Source organism: Carassius carassius, chromosome 41, assembly GCF_963082965.1.
Source record: "Carassius carassius chromosome 41, fCarCar2.1, whole genome shotgun sequence".
In the NCBI taxonomy this organism is placed as follows: domain Eukaryota; kingdom Metazoa; phylum Chordata; class Actinopteri; order Cypriniformes; family Cyprinidae; genus Carassius; species Carassius carassius.
The window spans coordinates 5,386,524-5,409,983 of record NC_081795.1 but is presented as its reverse complement, the minus strand read 5'-3'; the positions used below and the strand labels follow the sequence as shown (position 1 = coordinate 5,409,983).

Here is a 23,460-nt window from a genome sequence, read left to right as displayed (position 1 = left end):
GTCTTAAGTTATGTTTTACACTACCACTGATAATAAAACACACACACACACACATATATATATACTTCCAGAGGAAGGATTGCATGTAGCCTTCATCAACTTTCTAACGAAACAAATTCATATATTTACATTTAGCAGACGCTTTTATCTAAAGCGAATTACAGATGAGGACAATGGAAGAAATCAAAAACAACAAAAAGAGCAATGATATATAAGTGCTATAACAAGTCTCAGTTAGGTTAACACAGTACTCATAGTAAGGGCTTTTAAATAATATAATTAATAAAAAGAAAACAGATAGAATAGAAAAAGCATAGAGCAAGCTAGTGTCAGGGGTCTTTTTTATAATTGTATAATAAATGAAATGAAAATAGATAGAATACAAAAAGGTTAGAAAGGGAGTTAGATAATTAGAATTAGAATAGAGTGCTAGAGTGAGAGGGTCAAAAAAAGATGGAAGAGATGTGTTTTAAGCCGATTCTTGAAGATGGCTAATGAGCTGCTCAGATTGAGTTAGGAAGGAAACATTTCATTTCAAGTCCATAAAAGTCCAATTTGTGCTTCTTTGGGATGGCACAATCAAGGATGTTCACTTGCAGAATGCAAGCTTCTAGAGGGCACATAAGTCTGAAGTAATGAATTTAGGTTAATGTAATATATCAGTTAAAAAAAGGAACTTTTTATGTACTATTGTGTGCAGATTAAAATTAAACTACAATTCAATTTACAATTTAAACACAATAAAATAAAACAGTTCAAAAGAATAACAGAGCTGTGTTCATAGCCTAATACTGGCCTAATCCTGTTTTTTTTTTCCAGCTCATTCTAGAAACAAAAGAGGGCAACAAAGAGGTGCAGTAACAAACTGAAAAGATTGTAGCCTTAAATAAAAAAAAAAGAAAATCGTCAAAAAATTTATAATTTTTTTAATTATATATAATATTTTTGCCATATTTTCTGACACACTTAAAAACTAGACGCATATCTTATTCTAAATCAGGTTCTTAATCAGAATCTGGAATAGAGTTAAGAGACACCCATCCAGAGGTCATTTGTGAACACAGTTATGTGCTGAAATTGAACTTTTCAGATGTTTCTTTTGATGAGACACTCATGGATACATACGCTGAACCTCCAGAGGAAGGATTGCAGACTTCAGAGACTGCAAAGAAATAAGTTCATATATCAGAAAACCTTTTTATAAATTATGGTGTGTAGATAAAAAATACACTTACCATTTAAAGGGATATCCATACTACGTGCTCTTCTACTGGGAAGAGGATCTGTTCTTTCAACCCTCACATTTTCTGTTTCATATTCCTGTTGCTGAATCTTCATTCTTTTCTCTGCTCTTCTCCTCTTCTCTTCCACACATTGTAAAGTCTCTCTGTCAATTTCATAATGTTGTCCTCTGTTTGATGCCACCATCTCCTCGATCTTCTCCAGGAGTTCTGTGACCTGAGATCCATCACTACAGTTCTTAGTGTTGAGAACATGATACCTGTTTCCACATTTCTCAATGAGCCACTGGAGAGCGTCACCTTCACTTGCAATGAATAACTCTATTGGTGTTTCTCCTAGTTCTTCTCCGACAGTGAACAGAACCAACAGGTGATTCCAAACTCTTTCACCGAGAGGCTCCATGATTTTCTGTAGTGCACTTTTCTCTTCCTCTGCAAAGGAAAAGTTAACACTCTGGACTACAATAAAAGCATGTGTTCCAGTGGAGCTTTCAGTTACACTTCTCAAAATGTTGAGTTTGGCATCCTCAAGTCCTTTTTCAGTAAGGTAATCTTTCTCAAATCCTGGTGTATGAACCACAGTGAGCTTCCTTCCTGCAACTTCCCCATTTTCTTTGAGATTCTCTTCTGACCTTTTTCTGTTGAATGCCTTTCTACCCAGAATTGTGTTTCCTGTTGAACTCTTGACAGAACAATAAAAGAGAATAGAGCATGAACATTACTTAATGAAATTATAATGTGACTATGTAATGCACCATTAAACCAATATTTCATGATTTACTCACCTGACTTTGAATGTCTAAATTCATTTATTTTTTGCACTTCATCTTGCATGTGTTTTACTATTTTCTCTACTTTCATCCTTCTGACTTTCACATCCTTTAAATGCTGATTATCAATCCTAAAACAGCGTGCTCTGTTTCCAGCAACCATCTCTTCTATCTTTTCAAACAGCTCTGTCACCTGATTGCCATCATCTGTGTTTTTGTTGTTGAAGACATGATACCTGTTCCCGCATTTGTCTATTATCCACTGAAGAGCTTCTCCTTCACTCTCAATGAACAGCTCAATGCTTGTGTCTTGCAACCAGTCACCAAAGGTAAAGAGAACAATCATGTGGTCCCAGATATTGAGACCAAGAAGAGCAACATGTTCCTCTACTGCCTTTCTGTACACTTCAGTGAAAATAACGTCCACTCTTATGACAAGCAGAAAGGCATGTGGCCCTGGAGGACAGTGAGATGAACACAACACAATCTCATCTTTATAGAATCTTGGGGTGTATTTTGAAGAGTAATTTCTTCTTCGGCCTGGAGTTTCAACCACAGTAACGTGTCTTCCTGCAACATCTCCTTCTCGTACTGCAGATGTTAGTGATCTTTTGGAATCAAACGCAGATTTTCCCAGGATGGTGTTTCCTGCTGAACTCTTCCCAGATCCATAATAACCCAGCAGCACCATCCTCAGCTCTGAGAGATAACCTTTATTTATGATAACCAAATGTATGCTCTATTATGGTACAGTACAGCACGCCAACAGTTAACATCATTTACATCAACCATCATGTTGACAACAGAGGTCTATATAAATAGTGAGTTTTCATGATATATCAAAGTCCTTTTAAGGCAAATCGGTTCACTTGGCACAAGTTGGCATCCATTTTGGAAATGGTATAAAAGTAATAAGCAAGTAAATATCCAGTTCTTATATCTGCTTGAAAAAGGAAATGCATAAAACTCTAAAACTCTTCGTCAAGATTACATTCTAGTAACACATTTCAAATCAGGAATGAAATCTGATGACAATGGTCAAAATCTTTTCTTTAGCTCAAATCACATTTCTTTTTTTTCTCCTTTTTTTTCTTTTTTCTTTTTTTTTAACCATTTCTGGTAAAAACACAATAATAATAAACAGATTTAGAAAAAAGAGCTCACCAGTTGTTCTGGTCTTGTCTTTCAGCTGCTGAATCTTCATTCTTCTTTCATTTGCTTTCTTGTTTTGTTCTCTTCTCTTTTCTTCCACATGTTGCAAAGTCTCCCTGTTTATTTCATAATGTCTGCCTCTGTTTCGTTCCACCATCTCCTGTATTTTTTTAAGCAGTTCTGCGACCTGAGATCCATTGCCCCAGTTTTTAGTATCAAGCTTGTGATATCTGTTCCCACATTTCTTAATGAGCCACTTTACTTGACTTTCATCCTCAATAAACTGTTGAGTGGTTATACTTCCTGGTTGATCTCCACAGGTAAACAGCACTATTGTGTACCTCCATACTTCCTCACCAAAGCATTTAATATTTTCACATAGGATGTCTTTTTCATTTTCTTTAAACGTTGTGTCTATATTTAAGACCAGCAGCAGCACATGAGGTCCTGGAGGACATTTTGTCACACTCAGGATAATTTCCTGTTTGCACAGTTCAGGGTTTTCTTCAAAGGGTAAATTTCCCCACCACCCTGGAGTATCAACCACAGTGATCTTTGTGCCAGCTCTTTCACTGCATGCTTCCGCACAATGCACATTCTTCCTCAAGTCAAATTCCCTTTTACTCAGGATAGTGTTTCCTGCTGAGCTTTTCCCAACATTTTTTTGACCCAAAAGAACGATCCGCAGCTCTGTTAGAGAACCAGGAGGAAGAAGCCTAAATGAGTGTTTTATAAACAACACGCTGAATAATTTCCCTCAGAAATGTAAACAATCTGAAAAGATCTATATGTTAATATTAGGTAGATTTGTATGATAATAGATTTATATTAACAACCGTTAGAACAAGAAGCGAGTTTGTTGTTGTTGTCCATCGAAGTAATTGATGCAGAATTGTCCCTAATTTGAAAATGAAAGTAAAATGGGCATGGGCATTTTTAGTTAGGGAGGGAAATAGGAAAAACTTCAACGCTCACAACCCCCACCCTACCCCACTGTGATACCGGTGGGCTATTACCGGTGTTCATCACCGTCACAACACTACTTCTCAACAGAGCCTATAAGCGGTTATTAGTAGTTATTGTCCGGAAGCAGAGAGGAAACGTTTAGGCAATGTTAGTACGCACAAAGGCTACCACTGGTATATGCTGTCGTGTATTACCCTTATTGGTAAGAATTTCTATAAAGCCTGTATGTATAATACATTATAAGGGTATTCTGAAGGCATTATAATGAATGCATACTGCATTATAAAAAAAAAAATGTATATGTTAGATCAATTCATGAATAATCATGACAACAATTATAATACATCATAATACTTACGTCTTTGTGGTTAAAAGTTTAAGATTATGATTATTTATAACACACAATGAACACCATATTAAATCTACTTCATTTACAGTATAATGGACTGTATCATATCTTGACATTATTTAAGATCTGCAGTATCTTACTACAGCTTGTGAGTGGTTAGATGTTGAGTGTTATTAGTGTGTTTCCTGTGGAGCTAATGTTAATTTATTGATGTGAGCTTAATTAATTAAAATGCAATGTTTTATATGGTTACATTTTATTTTGATGGTCCCCTTAATCAATCGGCTATAAGCAACTTTGCAACAACATGCAAACTAACTCATTCGAGTATTAGTATGCTCAAGAATGGCAGAATCTAGCACGGTAGAATAAGTTGATGTACTTGCGAAGACACTTATATTCAGTTTATCTGTATCCGTTGACCATCAAAATAAAATGTTAGCATATATTTACATTAGCGGACATACTAATAATCTAATGACTGCTAGTTGATATGTAGTTGCAGAGTTACTTATCAACAGCTGTCTAAAGGGTACCATCAAAATAATAACTGATATTACAATAAAAAAAAAAATCAAAGCAAATGTGTCATATTACACACTCATCTGATCTATTACCTGATCTTATGGCTGTTTGAGAGAAATTTTATTATAATAATAATTATTATTATTATTATTAATATTATTATTACTACTACTACTTATAAGTGGTCTTTGGCCACTTTAAGTAGCATAAGAAAAATGGCAAGATATGATACTTATAATACATTATGACTATGATAAATATGATCCTTTGTAAAAGTAGATGCAACTTGTTCATTGTGTTAAAAATCATACTCTTAAAAGCTATAAGCACAAATAAGTAAATATTATAATATATTATAACTGTTCTTATGAATACTTAGGAGATGACACAAGTACAATATTATTATAAGATTTTTTTATAATGCATTATTCATTCATTATAATGCTTTAAGGATACACTTGTAGCCTGTCATTTGTTTACATTGCAAAGGTGTTCAATTTTAGACAACAACAACTGCAACAGTAATAATAATATTAATCACTATATTCCAGTGTATCAGTTGTTTAATATTTTGTATCAATATTTAAGGTGGACTTATTGATTAGGTGCAAGAATAGACAGTAGTGATGGTTAAAATAATAGATTAATGCTGAAATAGTAAATTATGCCTTGTTTCTAAATGGACAGAGAGTTGAAAGTAATAGAGCTGGGGCCTGTTTCACTAAGGAGGTTCAACCAACTCTGGGTTTAAACTTGAACTCTGAGTTGACTTACCCTGAGATGGGAAACTCTGAGTTTTCGGATACAGAACAGCTGAAATGAGTTGGTTTAATCAACTCTAAATTGACTGACTCTGAGTTAAGCGCGTGCGCCACTACTATAAAAAGCCAGTATCAATGGATCAATTCTTATCAGTGTTATAATATCACAGGTGAAAACTGGCAGAACATTAGATTAATGAATTAATAGCTAATCATTTTATGGTATCTCATGGGCAAAAAATATATATAAGATAATCATATTAATAATAATATTTTAAGTGTATTTTTCTAATTTTACAAATGATCTGCCAATAGAGTAAGAAAAATACGGCAGTGGCTATTTACACTAAGTGGAATTAACATACTTTCTTAGCAATAGATCCTATTTACAGTAGGCTAAGTGCAAGTAGCTCTAGATATTATTAATATGATTATCTTATATATATATTTTGCCCATGAGATACCATAAAATGATTAGCTATTAATTCATTAATCTAATGTTCTGCCAGTTTTCACCTGTGATATTATAACACTGATAAGAATTGATCCATTTATTATGATCCATAATATTCTATTTACCATGTAAAATTAGCAGTTCTTTGCAACAGGCTAAGTGTAAATAATAATTAGATGCTAGTTATACTTTATACTGGCAGATACATTTGCACCACAGTATTGTTATACATAAACAGGATGCAATAATAAAATATTGTAAATGATTATATTTATTACCAATATAAATAGTTGTATCATTATTAAACACTCGTTTAAATTTACTTCCACTTTTAGAACATTTTGTTCATTTTTATTGAAAATAAATTCTAATGTGACATGTGATGGGAAAAGTGAGAAGAATAAGCTCGGCAAAAGCCGGACTCTTACCCAATCAATCACGTTACAAGCTAGTTTCCGTGCCAAAAACATTACTGCCTAGTGCCTACACCACTGAAGCCGTTATTCACATGTCGTATTTAACCTTATGTGTCGATGGAGGGCGGAGCTACAGTAGATTTGCACTTAGTAATAGACACTCCGAATAAGGTTTACCATTTGCATTAAGATTATTTTTATTACCACAGTGGCATATAATTTTGCTTAAGTAAAATGCACTTACGTAAAATGACCCCCCCCCCCCCCCCCCCAAGGAAACAAGACAAAATTTCTTATATCATTTTCTTATATAGAAAATCAATCTTTATTTTAGAATTCTTTTTTATATTTGTACTTGGGCAAAAAAAGAAGAAAAAAAAACACTAAGTAAGAAGAGCATTTTTCCAGTGTGCATTAATGAAGTGTTTAAAAAGGGGGAGGAGACCGAAATAAACTCTGGGTTTATCGAAGAAAACCTGCTCCCAACCAGGTTAGGTTCATAGTGTAAGTTACCATGGTAAGATGGACTCCTTGTGTAAGTTACCTCTCTTTCAGAAACGGGCTTGACTTACCCTGCTTTCTCAGGTTTGACAAACCTCCCATTCTGAAACAGAAAACCTAGAGTTTCCCTCATTTCAGGGTAAACATACTCAGAGTTTTCACTTAACCTCCTTTGTGAAACGGGCCCCAGATGAGGAGATGGAGACAGAGGAAGAAAAAGAGGGAAATGTAGAGGCACAAGTGACAGAAAGGGAGCAGGGAACAGCAAGCCAGGAGACAGAGGCTGATGGTGAGAAAGAGGAAAATGTAGAGGCACAAGCGTTTTCTATAGTTTTTACTATAACCGCTATTCTTAATTATTCTGTAGAACAGAGAAGAAAAAGCCATCAGGTTGGGACAATTTAAGACATTTCAGTTTCTGATCCCAGAGCTATTATTAGGTGGAAAGAAAATATTTGTTTAACTTTTAAACTTAAAATTGTCTTTTCTATTTTTTCTTTTTCAAAACTGCATCAGAGCATTTGCTGCCGTATCAATACATAATCATCCATATCGATACGCGAATCAGCAAGGAATGCATCACAATATATTGCTGTATTGATATTTTGAACAGTGCCATTTAAAGCCTTGTTCCATGTGCCCCTTTTATACTTTGAGCACCTGCCCCTCCAAAGGTCTCTGCACGGCCCTGAATCTAATGTAATGTAATACTGAATTGGATTATTTATAAAATGAATTATTAATTTAATCAATAAAACAGCTCAAAAATTAACATTTGACTTACTCACCTCCAAATGAACTGAGATTCATCATGACTACCAGCTTTGGATCCAAAACTGCTCTTTAACTCTTCTTGACAGACCTTTGATATAAAGCATAACTGCAGTTGTGTGCATGCCATGGTTTTGAACAAGTTTGAATATTGCACAGTCATCGCCTTTCTCCGTAGGCTAAAGAAGTTGTTTACAAAGGAACAGAATCCGAAAGCTAATTGCTCAGTTAGCTGGCCAATTTTCTACAACAGTATTCCTATTTACAGTCGTGTTTATGTGAAAACAGGGTACCTGATTTATCAACGGTAATCAACAAAAGCATTTTATACTGTTAATATTGTCATGTAGCCTAACGTGATGTTTCAAATAGAGAGTAAAACCAGTCATACCAGTCTCGAGACGTCGTGTCAGAAGGAAAGTGAAAGTGCTTTCTGTTGCTTCAGAGCAGCCAATAAAACAGCGACACAATTCGTGCTCTCATTTGAACTGCTACCTGTAAAACTAGTGTGTCGATTCACAAAAAATACAGTACAAAAGAGTCTTAAAATAAACCTGATGCAAAATTAAATTGATAAAAATACGGAGTATTTAAAGATCCAGAAGCACATGCAAAAGATAAACGTAAAAAGGAGGGAAAGTGCAAATAAAATTACTTTAAATTAACAAAGTTGTGCTTCAGCCAAAATAGCTACTTTTCAAACCAATAGCACTAGATAGAACTGAACAAAACGCATTTTAACAATATTTAATTGTTAACTGCTAAACGTGTGCATTTCCTGCAATAGCGATTAGTGTAAAAATCATGCATTTCTTTATTTTGTATAACATAAAATATTTATTTTAACAATACCTGATTTTTTCTTTACATTAATTTATTTTGTGTTCTGTCATTCAGAAACGGCACAAGCATCAATAATCTCATTTCATAAAGTCCCTTTTCAAGTAATGTAATGAAGGATTCTGAAGGGAGAAAAATCAATGTGGAGATGATTAAAATTACTAAATATTTCAAGACAATTCTTTTATTAACTGTTAAATGAGCAGTTTGGGTATGCGAGAGAGTCTCATTCAGAGAGCCCCATACTGTTTGCACATTGTTTTTCCCATCAAATGTAGAGTGACTGCAATGTCCTAAATAGTTTTCTGAAAGTAAAGCAGAAATCTATCCTGCAGTGGTAATAACATTACAATATTTAATGATATATTAAACTGAAAATCATATTGTGTAAAACCTGTATGACTACTTCCTTCTGCAGAATACAAACAAATCCAAACAACATTGGACCTTATTGATTCTCTTTCTATAAACTTTTAATAATAATAATAAAATATCAGCATGCATATTCTGAGGGTTTCATAAGGATGATAGATGAAAACAGTTTTCATCTTTAGGTGAATATAGAATTTGCTTTTATTTTTTAAACAGTATACCATAGACTACCATCATTTATTGTATATCCATTGGAGCAAGATTAAAGGACTAAATTAATTACTAATTAAAGGACTAAAGATGATATGCTTAGTCACGACTTAGTCAAATATATCAAGGAAAAAATACAAAGTTAAAATAAATTGTGTACATTTTCTATTCTCCTCTTTATTATCATGAGGCAAAAATGAATTATCCTTTCTTTCATTTATGGAACAACTCAGATATAATGATTAGGAATAAATCTATCTTTCTCTACATGGTTTAACAGGAATATAACTTTTCCGATTTTTGTCTTATGAATAGCTGATGTCTGTTTTCCCCTTACCTTATAAAGAATAGAAATGCAGTGCTATAAGCTGTTCCTTTTGGTATAACTCAACTTGTAAAATGTAATTTAAGTTTTAGTAAGAGTGACATCAGAACCTTATTTAAACTTAGATGGAAGTAGAAAAAAAAAATAAAAAAATAAATAAAAAAGTACCAAGCATATTCAACAAATGCTCCAGAAATAATAATAATTATAATTTACTAAAGGCATTTTTTTTTAACTGGGCCTATCTTATTGAGTTAACAGACTGGAAAGAATCCTGGTTGTTGTTGATTGTTAAATGTTATTATTATTTAAACAATATTTTATATAAGTATTATTAAAATAATAGTAGTATTTAGTGATGAGAAAGGTGTTTTTATGATTGTGATTAGTTACATTGTTACAAGTGAGTCAGCAGTAAAGAGATTTACATTGAAAGAGATTTTATATGGAAAGATTTCTACTTACAACAACACTTTGTAAGATGTAGCAAACAAACTCAGTGAGCAGTGCTGTCATCAAAAATCACCCCTAACAGATGAAATGCCAAAGATAACGCACGCTTTCCTCAGCAGACATTCAAAGTAAGTTTTATTGTGAGGTTGAGCTGAAGAATGAATGCTGTATCAGATGCAATCACACTGGCTTAGTCCTTCTCTCTCTCATACTTTACATAATACAGTGAGCTTTTAAAACAGTACTGTTTTAAAACCACTGACCTATGGCCGAATCACAGCCGTGCTGATATAGAACCATATATTGGCACTACTACTCCTGTGATATTGTTTCTATCATAACATACATGTGACTTTTATGTGAATTCATTTTAAATAATCTCTACAGTATATTTTTTAATATCTAATTTAAATAGAGTCTTACTGTAATCACCCCAAAGTAATAAATCAATTCATAAAAATAATAATAATAGTAATAATCCAGAGTACACTTACAAAAAAACAAAGTAACACAGCATTGTCTCTCTTGCAGTGGTGGCAAACATTAAATGGTTTAAAAGTGTTAAGTCCGAAATTATGACCAAACATTTTCTCATGAATATTAAATAGGTTAAGTGACTTTCGTCCAGCAGGGGCTGAAAGATTGCTAGGAGGATGGCGTTTAAAAAACCAGGATGTTCAAGTAAGGAATTGCTATTTGCTGCCATCTACTGGGGCTTTGTGTACATAATCATAATCAAGATGGAAAGAAAGAGGACACATTTTGGAGGTAGATTTCAGATGTGTATTTTAATGTGCTTAATCTCAAATCATAAAAGTGCAATAATAAGATTAGACTAAAAACATACTGAGTATGTATGCAGAAATCTTTCATCTTACACCAAAGCTTCATGCTAAACCCCAATGTGCAATTAAATACAATTTACAATTCCTCTATTAGATAAAAATCACCTTTAGTAGCAATATCTTCCTCCCAGTTTTGTTACACATCACTGTAATAAAAAATATACCAAATAAAAAATTGGTTAACATTTAATGATTTAATGGAATGCGACCAATGTGATTTATTTTGCAATGTCCATATGATGAAGGCATTACAGTTACGTTAAATCCTGTATAATGGCTTTAGTTTGTCTAAACTAGCAGAGTTGTCATAAGCAAACAACAGTAATACATCAAGTACTTACCATGTAAAGAAGTCTTCAGCATTCCAGGATGATGCAACAAGAGACATCATTGTGGAGTTTCTCCCATTAGACGTCATCATATCATCTGCAGTGACTCCATTAAAGTTGCCACAGGCTCCACAAACCTGGTTTGTCAAAACTGTGCTAATGGATAACACGACCTCTCCAGTGCCAGAGAAAGTCACTGTCATGGTAGACACCTTCTCAATGATCACAGCCTCATTTGTATATGAGACTGACACCCCCTCTTTAGACATAAAGGGATACGAGATCTTCTTTCCATTCACCTGTTGAGAGAACAAGAGAAATATGTTTTCAACAGTTTCATTGTGTCAAAACAAATATTTTTAACAAATATTCTTAGAGAAGAAATACTATAGAATCTTAAACTTTTTTTTTTCCCACTGACCCAGCTGTGCCACTGATTGTTGACTGTAATGATCATGCTCTGGAAGAAGATGTGGACCATTATCACTTTACCGGAATCATTCTTAGCACATGCATGTACATCCAACACCACACGGAACCAGTCAGGAGACTCTTGATCACATAAGAAAGCCATTTGAAAGGCTCCCGGCCGCTCCACTTTCCCCGTCACACCATCAAAGGACTGCAACTGGTCATTGGCATCAAATACACAGCGGCCTCGATCAGTGTAACAATCTCGATGGCCACCCCGAACTTCACAGATCCCTCCTCTGGCACAGGTTTGTCTTACACACTCCAGCAGCCCAGCAGTACGACAGACACACTTCATGTCGCAGGTGTCAGTCACTAAGACTTCGCCAACCTATGTGAAAAGATCAGAGAAAAGATTGCACTCTTGGCTGAATGATGGATGGCTTAAATCATAGTTTTAGGAAAAATCTGAGGATACGCAGCTCTGTAAAGGAGATGCGATGCTCTTTTCAGACAGTAACAATCCCTTCTTGAGAAGCATTAAATCTCACCTTTAGGTATTTGCCATTATGGACACATCCACAGTCTCCCACAGGCACACACGCATCACCATCTGAGAGCCAACCTTCATCACACTGACAGCCTTCCATGCAAACATCTGGGCAGTTGTTAACGGAGCCACTAAGGCTGGCACAGGTGTTCACACAGTTATTAGAGCATTGTGCATAATGACTGTTAGCTGGACAGTCCACCGCTTAAAAAAAGAAAATGCAAAAATACATATAAAATAACATTCATTAGGTAATTGTCATTCAATATATATATATTTTTGATAATCTCATGCTCACCATTATCACAATTTAAAATAACTTTTATATTTGATTAAATTTTATGTATTGCAAACATTAAATATTTTTGTATTTTAAATGTAATTTGCTCCTGTAGTGTAAAGCTGAATTTTCAACAGCCATTACTTCAGTGTTACATGATCCTTCTGAAATCATTCTAATATAGTGTTTTGATGCTCAAGAAACAAGTACAATAAAAATGAATACTTTTATTCAGCAAGAATGTATAAAATTTATCAAAAGTGTCAATAAAGACATTTATAATGTTACAAAAATATATATTTGATATAATGCTGTTCAATGAACTTAAATCATAGAATTCAAAAAAGGTATCATGGTTTCCACAAAAATACTAAGTCAAAAAATAGTTTTTAACACTAATAATAATATAATGTATAATAATAATGATAATTAATTGCAGGAATAAATTACATTCCAAAATATATTCAAATATAAAAGTTATTTTAAATTGTAATGATATTTCACTATATTACTATAATAAATACAAAAACTAAATGCAGCCTTGATGACCGCAACATTAAAAAATCTAATATTTTAAAAACTTTTGGCCGCTGGTGTATAAATGAAGCAAAATGAGTATAATACATAACTTAAAAGCATTGATAAAAAGAAGAACAGCTTTACAAACTTACGACAGAATGAACTATTTCTCCATGGCATGATTTGTATCCCAGTTTGTTGGCAAGTAATGGCATAAGCCTTAAGATTTTCACAAAGTATCGCTCTGTCTCCATCCATAACACACATGTCAAATACACAGTTAATCACATGTTGCTCAGGATTCAGCTGATCGTGACAGGCACTGAAGGGACCAGTGACAGCTGCCATAAGGCCACAGGCATTATCTCTGCGGTATCTCTCAGCTTTGGTCTGATCACACTGCTGCGGGGAACTTACACCTCTGCACTGAACATCAGTTGCTGGCAATGCCCACGCCTGTCCAAATTCATCGACACTGGTGCTTTGTGTGCCATTGGGCAGCAAGAAGTCATCTGCTGGTTTGCCATTGTAGTTTCCACAAAGTCCACACATGGAACCTTGATAGTTTGAGGGTACATAGACTTCTGCGTGGTAACTGGCGTCATACAGAACTCTCAAGCCAAAATCTGTTTGCACTTGGACATTTTGACCAACCTGGTTAATGGTGACTTGATGGCCAAAGGTTGAAGGGAGGGTGACAAATCCATTGTTCACCTGTGAAAGAGAACCAACAGCAAATATGATTTCAGCATAATTACCTTTATTTAAAATTTTCAAAACGTTGAAACCAGCATAACATACAGAACATTCCTCATACTTTTACTTCTGCTTTTCAATTCTTTCATATTGGTTATTTGTTAATCATCTTTAAATACTTTATCTTATTTTTTAAACATGCACAGTCTTTTATAATATGTAACAAGTCTTTTATGATAACCAAAGCAGCATTTATTGCCTTTAAATGATCAAAAATACAGTAAAAATGGTAACACTTTAGAATATGGAAAACATTATGTTTTTTACCATTTAAAATTTGTCTATTTGAATATATTTTAAAATGTTAATTTGAAAAATTTTGTATGCTAGAAGAAAGATTTCTTATATTATCAATGTTGACAAAAGTCTAAACTGCTTCATATTTTTTGTGGATACTGTTGTACATTTCTTTCTGACATGGAATCCTTTTATAACGACATTATACTTTACAGTCATTTTTTTTTACATTTCAATGCATACTTGCTAAATAAGTATAAATAAGTATACATTTCTTAAAAAAAAAAAAAACATCTTTGAGGCCAGACTAGATGAAGACTTACGATGACTCTCCAGCGTTCGCCTCGTCTGATGCTGATTGTCAGGTTGTAAACAGTAACAGTCAAGTTCTTGATGACAGAAACCTTTCTGTTTGCCATCTGCTCATTCTGTGTGTCCACAGAAAAATTCATCAGCTGTCCTTCAGCCCGATCACATACCTTAGCGAGTGTATAAACACATGCGCCTTGAAAATCAAACCTCCTGCCATCAAAGGAAATGTAGTGAGGGTCACCGGAAGCCACACATCTTGCATAACTGACAGGGTGGCATCCCAATACTCCATTCACAACCCTGCACGCTTCTCCTGGACCACAGCTTGATTTCTGGCAGGAAACAATTCCATTTCCCCCACACATGCAGCGCTCTAAGCATTGCTTATGGGCATAAAATATCTGGTTTTTGTTATAATAGCGTCCCTGATAGAAGCAACCACATTCTGCTTGTGGCACACAGGTTTGGCCGCTCAGGATGTAACCCCGATCACACTGGCAGGCCTCAGCACAGGGTCTGCTGCAGTTGTGCACAGAGAGATTAACACAGGTCTCAGTACAGCCTGGAGCACAGGGGTTGTAGTGGCTGTTTGGTGGGCAGGACGGAGCTGTGATGGATCAGAGAAAGTATAATTTATATTTAAATGAGTTTGTATTTTGACCAGTGTTGTTGTTGTTATTATTAGAGGATGGTCCTAGCAATACAAGGTCATGGGTTTCGATTCAAACCAGGAATTGATCAAATGTGTACTTTGAATTCAAGTCGCTTTGGATAAGTGTCTGCCAAATGCATAAATGTTAATTAATAAATTTTTCTTTTTTTGCTATTTCAATAAAAAAATATAAGTATTAGATGAAAAACTGAAAAAAGAGAGATAAATGGTTTACTAAAACTAAAACTGAAATACAAATAAAAAATACTGAAATAAAAACAAATTTAAGCTACAGTACGTACATAGAAATATAAAAAATGAATAAAACCGACAAAAGCACAAAAAAACTCAAATGAAAAATGAAAACATAAAAATCTAATATTATTCAGGTACTTCTATATACTGGTTTAGTACTGATAAATCAGACCTGTTTTAGAAAAAAAAAACATTACATTGAGTAAAATAATGAATATACCATGACTAAATTTAATGAATCAGCATGTAATTTTAGAAAATAAAATTTTAGTTAAATAAATTAAATATGAAACCAAATATTCAAAGATTTTATTAATTTACATTTTACAAAAAACTAAAACCCAAAGCCTCTGCTATTTTTTGTTAGTCGACAACATAAAAAATTGTTAATTAACACAATTTTGCCCATAAGAGTAACAATGATTTGAACTTTGTTATTGAAACAGTTGAATTTTTAATTTTACTTTCATCAAGAACACATATTCAGCTTCTTATTCATCATAAAAAATAAAATAAATAAAAAATCAGTTAGTTACTTACTGCAGAATGTGGCATTTCTCCACGGGTGAACCGTGAGATTTTGACTCTGACAAGCAGATGCGTAGGCTGCCACTGCGTCACACAAAACAACCTGATGTCCTTGGAAGTGGCAGGTGTCGAATATGCAATCCTCTAGGTAAGATCTGGGATCAATCTGCGCATGACATTCTCTGAAAGGCCCTGTCTGGTTTGTGATGATCTCACAGTAGCGCTGGGCGTTCTCCCTCTCGGTCGCAGTGCAGGTTGAGCATCCAGCACCAAGGCAACCAGCTGAGGAACAGCCAGGTGTTGCAGCAACCTGCCAGCTCTGTCCCAGACTACTGGCATTCGGTGCCATCATACCATTATGCATTGCAAGGTCATCCTGAATAACACCGTTGAAGTTTCCACAAAGTCCACAGACTGCACTGCTGTAATTGTAAGGCAAAGTGACGCTCACCACATTGGACCAGTCAAAGGTCACCTGGAGACCAAAGTTTGTCTTCACAATAGCAATGTTACCACTGCGGACAACTACAAACACATCTTGAATCCAAAAGGGAAGTTCTGCTAGCTGGCCATCAAACTAAAGAGAAATTAAAACACATTTGTTTACTATTACAGAAGTGCTCATTTAATTGAAACACAAAGAATTTAAGAATTCCAGTTCTAATTCCTATTCTAATTCCGGTACTTTAAAAGTCCCATTCATAAATCTTTTAGTATTTTTGAAGAAAACAATAGGACAAACAAACAAGAAAGCTATTTAATTGCATTAAAATAAATGTAATAATGCAATAAATGTGTTGTTTACACAGATGTTTTAATAACTGTCCACATTAGTGCAAACCAATTGGCCTTAAATATTTTAGAAAAATGCTCAGCACAAAAAAGTTGTAAAATATTTCATTTTGTATTATATGTTACTGACAAAACTCATATTTAGTATTTTTAAATAATTGTAGTCTTCAGTGTAACCTAAAATACAAAGAAGTACTAAAAAGAACAGGCTCAGAAGAGTTATTTCATAGTGAAACCGTATGGTCGACACTGATTTTGATCAGCCACCGAGAGCCATGCAAGCCATGTTTCAGGAATCAAACTATATTGTTTGCATGCTATTGATCTGATTCACTAAAAAGAATCAGATCAGAGTCTTTCGTCTGGGAACTACACTGAATATTCTATAATAATTTGATTCACTAAAAAGAACCAATTCAGTTATTTCTTCGGATATTAGACTATACTGGTCATTCAGTATGGATTTGATAAGCTAAAAGAACTAAGTCATTTGTTTGGGGATTTGAACTACACTAGTCTGTTTTGTAATGTATATTCATAAGTGCAACAAATAAAATAATTAACAGTGTTACAAAAAACTGAATCATCATATTCCCTGTTAAAATGCTCAATGCAAATGTGTGAATCATTAAAGGATCCAAATATCCTTCAGTTTTTTTTTATATGTAGATATCATTTTTTTTCAAATATAACTGATTGTAAATGGTTCTCAACCCTGCTGGTGTATATCATGTGACTGCACTCACCAGTAACTGATACGGATGTTCTCTGGTCAATGTGACGGTGAATCCATTCACAGTCACATTGACAGTGTTAGTGAAGCTCACTGCGCTGCTCCCACGATGATCATTCTTAACAGTCACATTAAAAGGTACAAGACTCGCATTATAAAGGCACAGGGCTGCCAACTGATACACACACGTGCCCTGGAAGTCAAAATGGAATCCGTCAAATGTGCGGTAATGTGGGTCTACTGAGCCTGTGCATATTGCAGAGCGACTCACTGGCCGACAACTGCGACTTCCATTAACAATCGAGCAGCTCTCACCGACAGCACAGGAAGATTCACGACACACTACTGCACTTAAGTTACGGTCACACTTGCAAAGCAGATGACACCGCTCATCAGCCCAGAAAGTTTGGCCTTGTTTGTAGTAGGCGCCTTCATAAAAGCAGCCACATTGACTGGTGGGCACACAAGTGCCAGCGCTGAGGACAAATCCACTGTCACACACACAGGCTTCCACACAGGTACCAGTGCAATTTGGCTGTTGATTTGGGTATGGACACGTTGCTGGACATGGAGACGCACAGCCCTCATAATGACTGTTGGGCGGGCAGCTCATAGCTGTTGAAGAACAAGAAGAGGTTCATGGTTAAAAGTTAATGAAAACAAACATGTGCACTGAGTGTTTCATCAAACTTACAGCAATTTAATCTCCTTCTCCAATCTGTAATAATGACACCCTCTCGACGACAAAGATCGACATAAGTCTCCAGAGCCTGACAGAGAAGTCTTCGGTCTCCGTTATTGAAGCACAGATCATACACACAGCTTTGCTGGAACGCCTTTGGGTTCACTTTAGCATGACATGCACTAAAGACACTTTGGCCTGTAGATGTCAGGACACCACAGAAAGTGTACGTTTCATAGAGGGCAAGTAAGTCACTGGAGCAAACAGGGCAGTTGGTCTCACAGCCATCGTGACATGCAGATGTGACGCTGTCTTCTGCTGTCCAGCTCTTTGCCCACTGGTACAGACTTGGCAGAAGGACTCCAGCAGGGTCTCTCCGCTCATCTTCACCATTACCGTTGAAATTTCCACACAGGCCACACACAACTCCATAGTAACTACTGGGCAGATGCAGATCAACCCGCCAGCCCCAGATGTAAGCGACACGCAGACCAAAGTTAGTTTCCAACAGAGCAGCATTGCCACTCTGTCTCACCCTCACTTGGCTATCATGATGATCAAAAGGAAGATAAAACCACAAACCATCCACCTGAAAGAGGAAAAACAGACTGATTGTGGTTTTCAATGTAAAGAAATTGATAACACATTATTTTAAGGTCTAATTTTAAATTCATGACCCTGAGTATGTATCTTTAAAATGTTGGTAAAAACATGTGCAGTAACTCATTACCATGATCTGTCCTGTATGGTGGTTCACCATGGTAAAAGTGTTGCCATATACAGTAACTTCCACTTCTCGCACATAAGACACATCAGGGTTTCCACGGTTTTCATTGCTCTGGGTTACAGAGAAGGGCACCAGTCCACTCAGATTCCCACAGGTCTTAGACAAGACGTATTTACAGGTGCCTTGGAAGTTATACTCATGGCCATCAAAGGTGTGGTAGTGCGGATCACCCCAGGCCCAGCATGTGCTGTTGTACTGGGGCACACACACAGCGTTGCCGTGTTCAAAGCGGCATGTCTCTTTCTCTCGACAGTGGAGATCTTGACATGGATCTGTAGACAGAAGCAGCGAGAAGAAACATACAAACAAAAAAAAATCATTTAATAACTGATTACATATGTTGTGTAATTTGTTGCATTGTTCATGTTTTTTTACACATCTTAACCTGGGTAAAAGCAGCCCCACTTTCCCGCTCTAAGGAAACACTGTGTGCCGTTAGGACAGTTTGCTCTTTCACATGTAAGTCCATTCACTGGATCACATTGACACTTCTGCTGACACTGGTCCAGGTAAACCACCTCCCCAGCCTGAAAACACAAACCCGGTCACAAACAGGACAATAAAAGAAAGAATTCTAGACACAATGATCACAAAGCCATCGCTTCACCGTATACTTGCGTCCCTGCTGATAGCAGCCACATTGCTGATGTTCAGTGCATTGCTGGCCATCAAACATATAGCCGTCGTCACAAGCGCAACCCTCTGTGCAGGTTTTAGGACACTGGATTATCGTAGTCAGTCCAGGGCAGGCAGAAGAGCAGACGTCCGTGCACGGTTCATAGTGACTGTGAGCTGGACATGACATTGCTGGAACACAATGATGAAGACAAACATGTAAATGATTGGATAAGAACACCTCACTGTCACTTTTGATGAATTCAATGTATCATTGCTAAATAAAAATATTCGTTTCTTGAAAACGAATCTGGCTGACCGCAAACTTTTGAACAGTAGTGTATTTCTTTCAGCTATGCTGTTTATTACATAATTACAATAGTTTTCAATTATATTTTGGTTTTAAAAAAAGTTTGATTAACGAATTATGATGAGGAATCATAAAAACGTTCTCTAGTAGAAAAACTTACGGCAGAAATTGTCTGTCCTCCATCTTTGGATAACGACTCCGGCTCTGCGACAACTAAAAGCATATCTCGCCACACTATCGCAAACCAACCTAATGCTGCCTTCGGATGCACAGGTGTCAAAGACACAGTCGTTGAGATAAACTGAGGGGTTCAGCACAACGTGACAGGCAGCAAACGGCCCATTGGGATCAACCAGAACTCCACAGTAGGGAGGCTTCTCAAAGATGGCTTTCAGTCGAGGATCACAGTCCAGACATGTGTCGCCTTCACAGCCATCCTCACACATGACTCCAGGGACATCGACTTTCCAGGCTCTCCCGAATATATTTACGTCCTGTGTTATATTGCCATCTGGGAGACGGAAGTCATTCGAAGGGATGCCGTCAAAGTTGCCGCAGAGTCCGCAGGTCTTGTTGCTGTAGTTGTCAGGAATGGTAACAGTGACGTGGTAAGACAGGTCATAGGTCACATAGAGACCAAAGCCAGTCTTGATGATGTAGTAAATACCTTCCTTATATGCCTGGACCAAGGGGCCCTTTAAACTGCTTGAACTATAAGGGAGGTTAGTCAAAACCCCATTGACCTGTGGGAATGGTGTCATATTAGAGTCCTACCACATTGAGAGTATTTCAACATCAGTTTTACACGTTAAGGGGACTCAAAATCACATGATGGGAGCTTCATTGAGAAGAACACAAGCAGAAAAACCTCCACTTACCAAGATCTGGGGCTCATTTTGTCTTAAGATGATGGTGCTGCCGTAGACTGTTAAGGCCACTTGCTGGGTAACAGACACTTTATGATATCTATTGGGCCACCATCTCTCATTCTCCACCTGGATGGAGAAATGGGTCAGGTTGGTCCGTTCCAGGCCACAGGATTGGGAGAGAATGTAGGTACAGGTTCCCTGGAAATCAAAGCGCAGCCCATCAAAGGACACATAGTGTGGGTCTCCCGAAGCTTCACAAATGGCCTGTCTGACTGGCTTGCATCTGTGAACGCCGTCCACCAACTCACACCTCTCATAGGGGCCACAAGATGACCTTTTACAGACCACCTGTGGATAGAAAAGCACTGTATTAATGTTTTTGTATGGGGCAAGACTTGTAACATGAGTTCAAAAAATGATCTAAAAAACATATCGGCATAGCAGCAAGTTCAGCTCATGTCACATCCCTCTTACGAGACAACAACTAATATGCATTGGACTTGGAATAAGCCAAGGAATCAGAAGAGAAAATAATTTTATTTTTAGACCTTACGGTTCAAAAGTTATTAGTAGAAATATGAGTGCAAATGTGGCCTATTGGTGGCACTAGAGAGTTTTAAATAGAGACTCCAAATTTGCTATGGTTAATATAGAGGCTGTCCTCTATTTGTGTGACAAATTTAATAACTATCCCGCAAGCAGTTCCATGGGCTGCCATAGACTTCCAGAGTGGAAGAAGAAGAAGAAGAAGGAGGAGGAGGAGGAGGAGGAAGAAGAAGAATAATAAGAAATAAATGGATACAATAGGTGATTGGCCCCTAAAAATGTCTGAACATATCTCTGAACAGTAGTATATTTTCATTGTCATCATACCTGGCCATCCGGTAAACACATGCACACCTCCTCACAGTTATTGCCAGGATAGAACTGTTGGTAAAGGAAGTAGTAGCGGTTGCCATAGAGACACCCACACTGAGAGAAGGGGACGCAGCGGTCCCCACTCCTGATGTAGCCGTCGTCACACACACAGCCCTCCATACAGGGGCTACGACAGCCAGTGGGAGGAGCCAAACTATGACAGGTGACTTCACAGCCAGAGCCACAGAGCTCATAGTGGCTGTGGACAGGACACTGAACACCTGACAAAACAAAGGCATTTAATTAAGAAAATAGTCTAAAAAACAAACAAATATTTAAATGTATATAAGAAAAAATGAAAATTAAAACCATGTACAAAATATATATACACATATTTAAATAATGTACCCATTTTCACAGTAATAAATAGGACTTCCCATAGGAAAAAATATAGCTCCCTTTATATTTTCGGAAAGAGGAGATTTGCAAGAAGATCCTCTTATTTGGGAGTCCAAGGCATTATAAAGTTTGAAAACACCCAGTCTAGATTACATGTCAGGTTTGATCTCGGACTCAATAGCCTTGTGCAGAATGTCCTAACACACCCTTCTATCCTTAGCATCTTTGTTTTTGTATCCTGCTTTACATTTAGCAAGGCCTTTGTTGACATGAATGGAACTGGAACTGCTGTGTCTTTGCTAGAAAGTCTATAGCTATACCAACAAAACCTCTTGTGTATGAACACAATATTACCATGTATATAGTTTCTCAAAAATCTCTAGATATAATTGCCCCGGGGTTCTCTCACCACAGAATTCAGCAGTTCTCCAGGGGCTGATGGTACTACCCATTGCCTGACAGGCAGTCACATATGCAGTTATGGCCTGGCATAGTAGATCTCTCCTTCCATTATACAAACAGACATCATAAACGCAATCCTCAAAAAATGGAGCATAGTCTAGCACAGTTTGACAGTTCTTGAAAGGTCCATGTTGGTCTCGCAGCAGCCCGCAGAAATCAGACGTCTCATAAACACTCCTTCTGGTCGGGTCGCAATCCTGACAACTCTCTGTGCAGCCATGGACACATTCTGGGGTCTCGGCTACACTCCAGCTGGCACCGAACTCTATCGGTCCTGAAGCAAGTAATGCTGTTCCTCTGACAATCAGATCATCTTCTGGAATTCCATTGTAGTTTCCACAGAGGCCACAGATGGCACCCATGTAGGTGCTGGGGACGGTGACGGTGGCAAAGCTGTTCCAATCAAACGTGACTTTGAGACCAAAAGAGGTTTGAACGACAGCAGACCAGCCACTTCTGAAAACAGAAACCTGACCTTCAATAAGATGAAGAGGAAGGTTCCACAGCTCACCATTGACCTGAAAAAGAAAGCCAACTTTGTTTAAATTTCTCACTGAATGACGTAATGTAACATCAAGCTATATGGAAAGATAAAACTGTTTTCCAAAGGTTTAAAGCATGCAACTTACGGTAACAGAGCCGCTGTATTCTCTATCAATAACAATGGTGAGATTATACACTCTGATCTGCAGTAATTTTGTGAACGTCACCACTCTGCTTCCCCGAAACTCATTTTGCACCAGAACATCAAAGGGCACCAGTCCAGGATATGAGATACAAACACCAACCAACTGATACACACAGTTTCCCTGAAGGGAGAAAATTTGTGATAATGTCATTATTCTCAACAAAGGCTACTTAACCAAAAACGGAATTACTAACAAAAGACTTTTATGCCTATTATGCATATACTAAAGAAGCTCTGACGTTTATATATATATATATATATATATATATATATATATATATATATATATATATATATATATACGTATATATATATTAAAAAATAATTATAATCTTACAAGTATTGTTTTAGTATAGTATATTATGCATTAATACTACGAAACAAAATCTATGTTGAAGAAAATATATTTAAACGTACACTACGGAAACCATAAAAAGAGTCTATTTGCTAAAATATTTATTATCTGTGTGAAATGGGTGGAAAAC

At 36.4% G+C, this 23,460-nt stretch overlaps 1 protein-coding gene and 1 pseudogene across 1 annotated transcript; both read right to left on the bottom strand.

Annotated features, from left to right (window-relative positions):
- Window positions 1–691: 691 nt before the first annotated feature.
- LOC132123023 (GTPase IMAP family member 8-like) lies at window positions 692–8,272 on the bottom strand (annotated as a pseudogene).
- A 2,672-nt stretch (window positions 8,273–10,944) lies between these two features.
- LOC132123022 (IgGFc-binding protein) lies at window positions 10,945–23,083 on the bottom strand. Its single transcript, XM_059533554.1, has 17 exons — window positions 22,917–23,083; window positions 22,235–22,805; window positions 21,442–21,707; window positions 20,578–20,916; window positions 19,860–20,442; window positions 19,382–19,581; window positions 19,160–19,301; window positions 18,718–19,046; window positions 18,000–18,576; window positions 17,319–17,920; window positions 15,793–16,357; window positions 14,357–14,952; window positions 13,193–13,754; window positions 12,243–12,445; window positions 11,702–12,082; window positions 11,293–11,579; window positions 10,945–11,097 (listed from the first exon to the last, which is right to left on the bottom strand). The coding sequence occupies exons 2-17, from the start codon at window positions 22,647–22,649 to the stop codon at window positions 11,088–11,090; spliced, it is 6,057 nt and encodes a 2,018-aa protein (XP_059389537.1). The 5' UTR covers window positions 22,650–22,805; window positions 22,917–23,083; the 3' UTR covers window positions 10,945–11,087.
- Window positions 23,084–23,460: the final 377 nt, after the last annotated feature.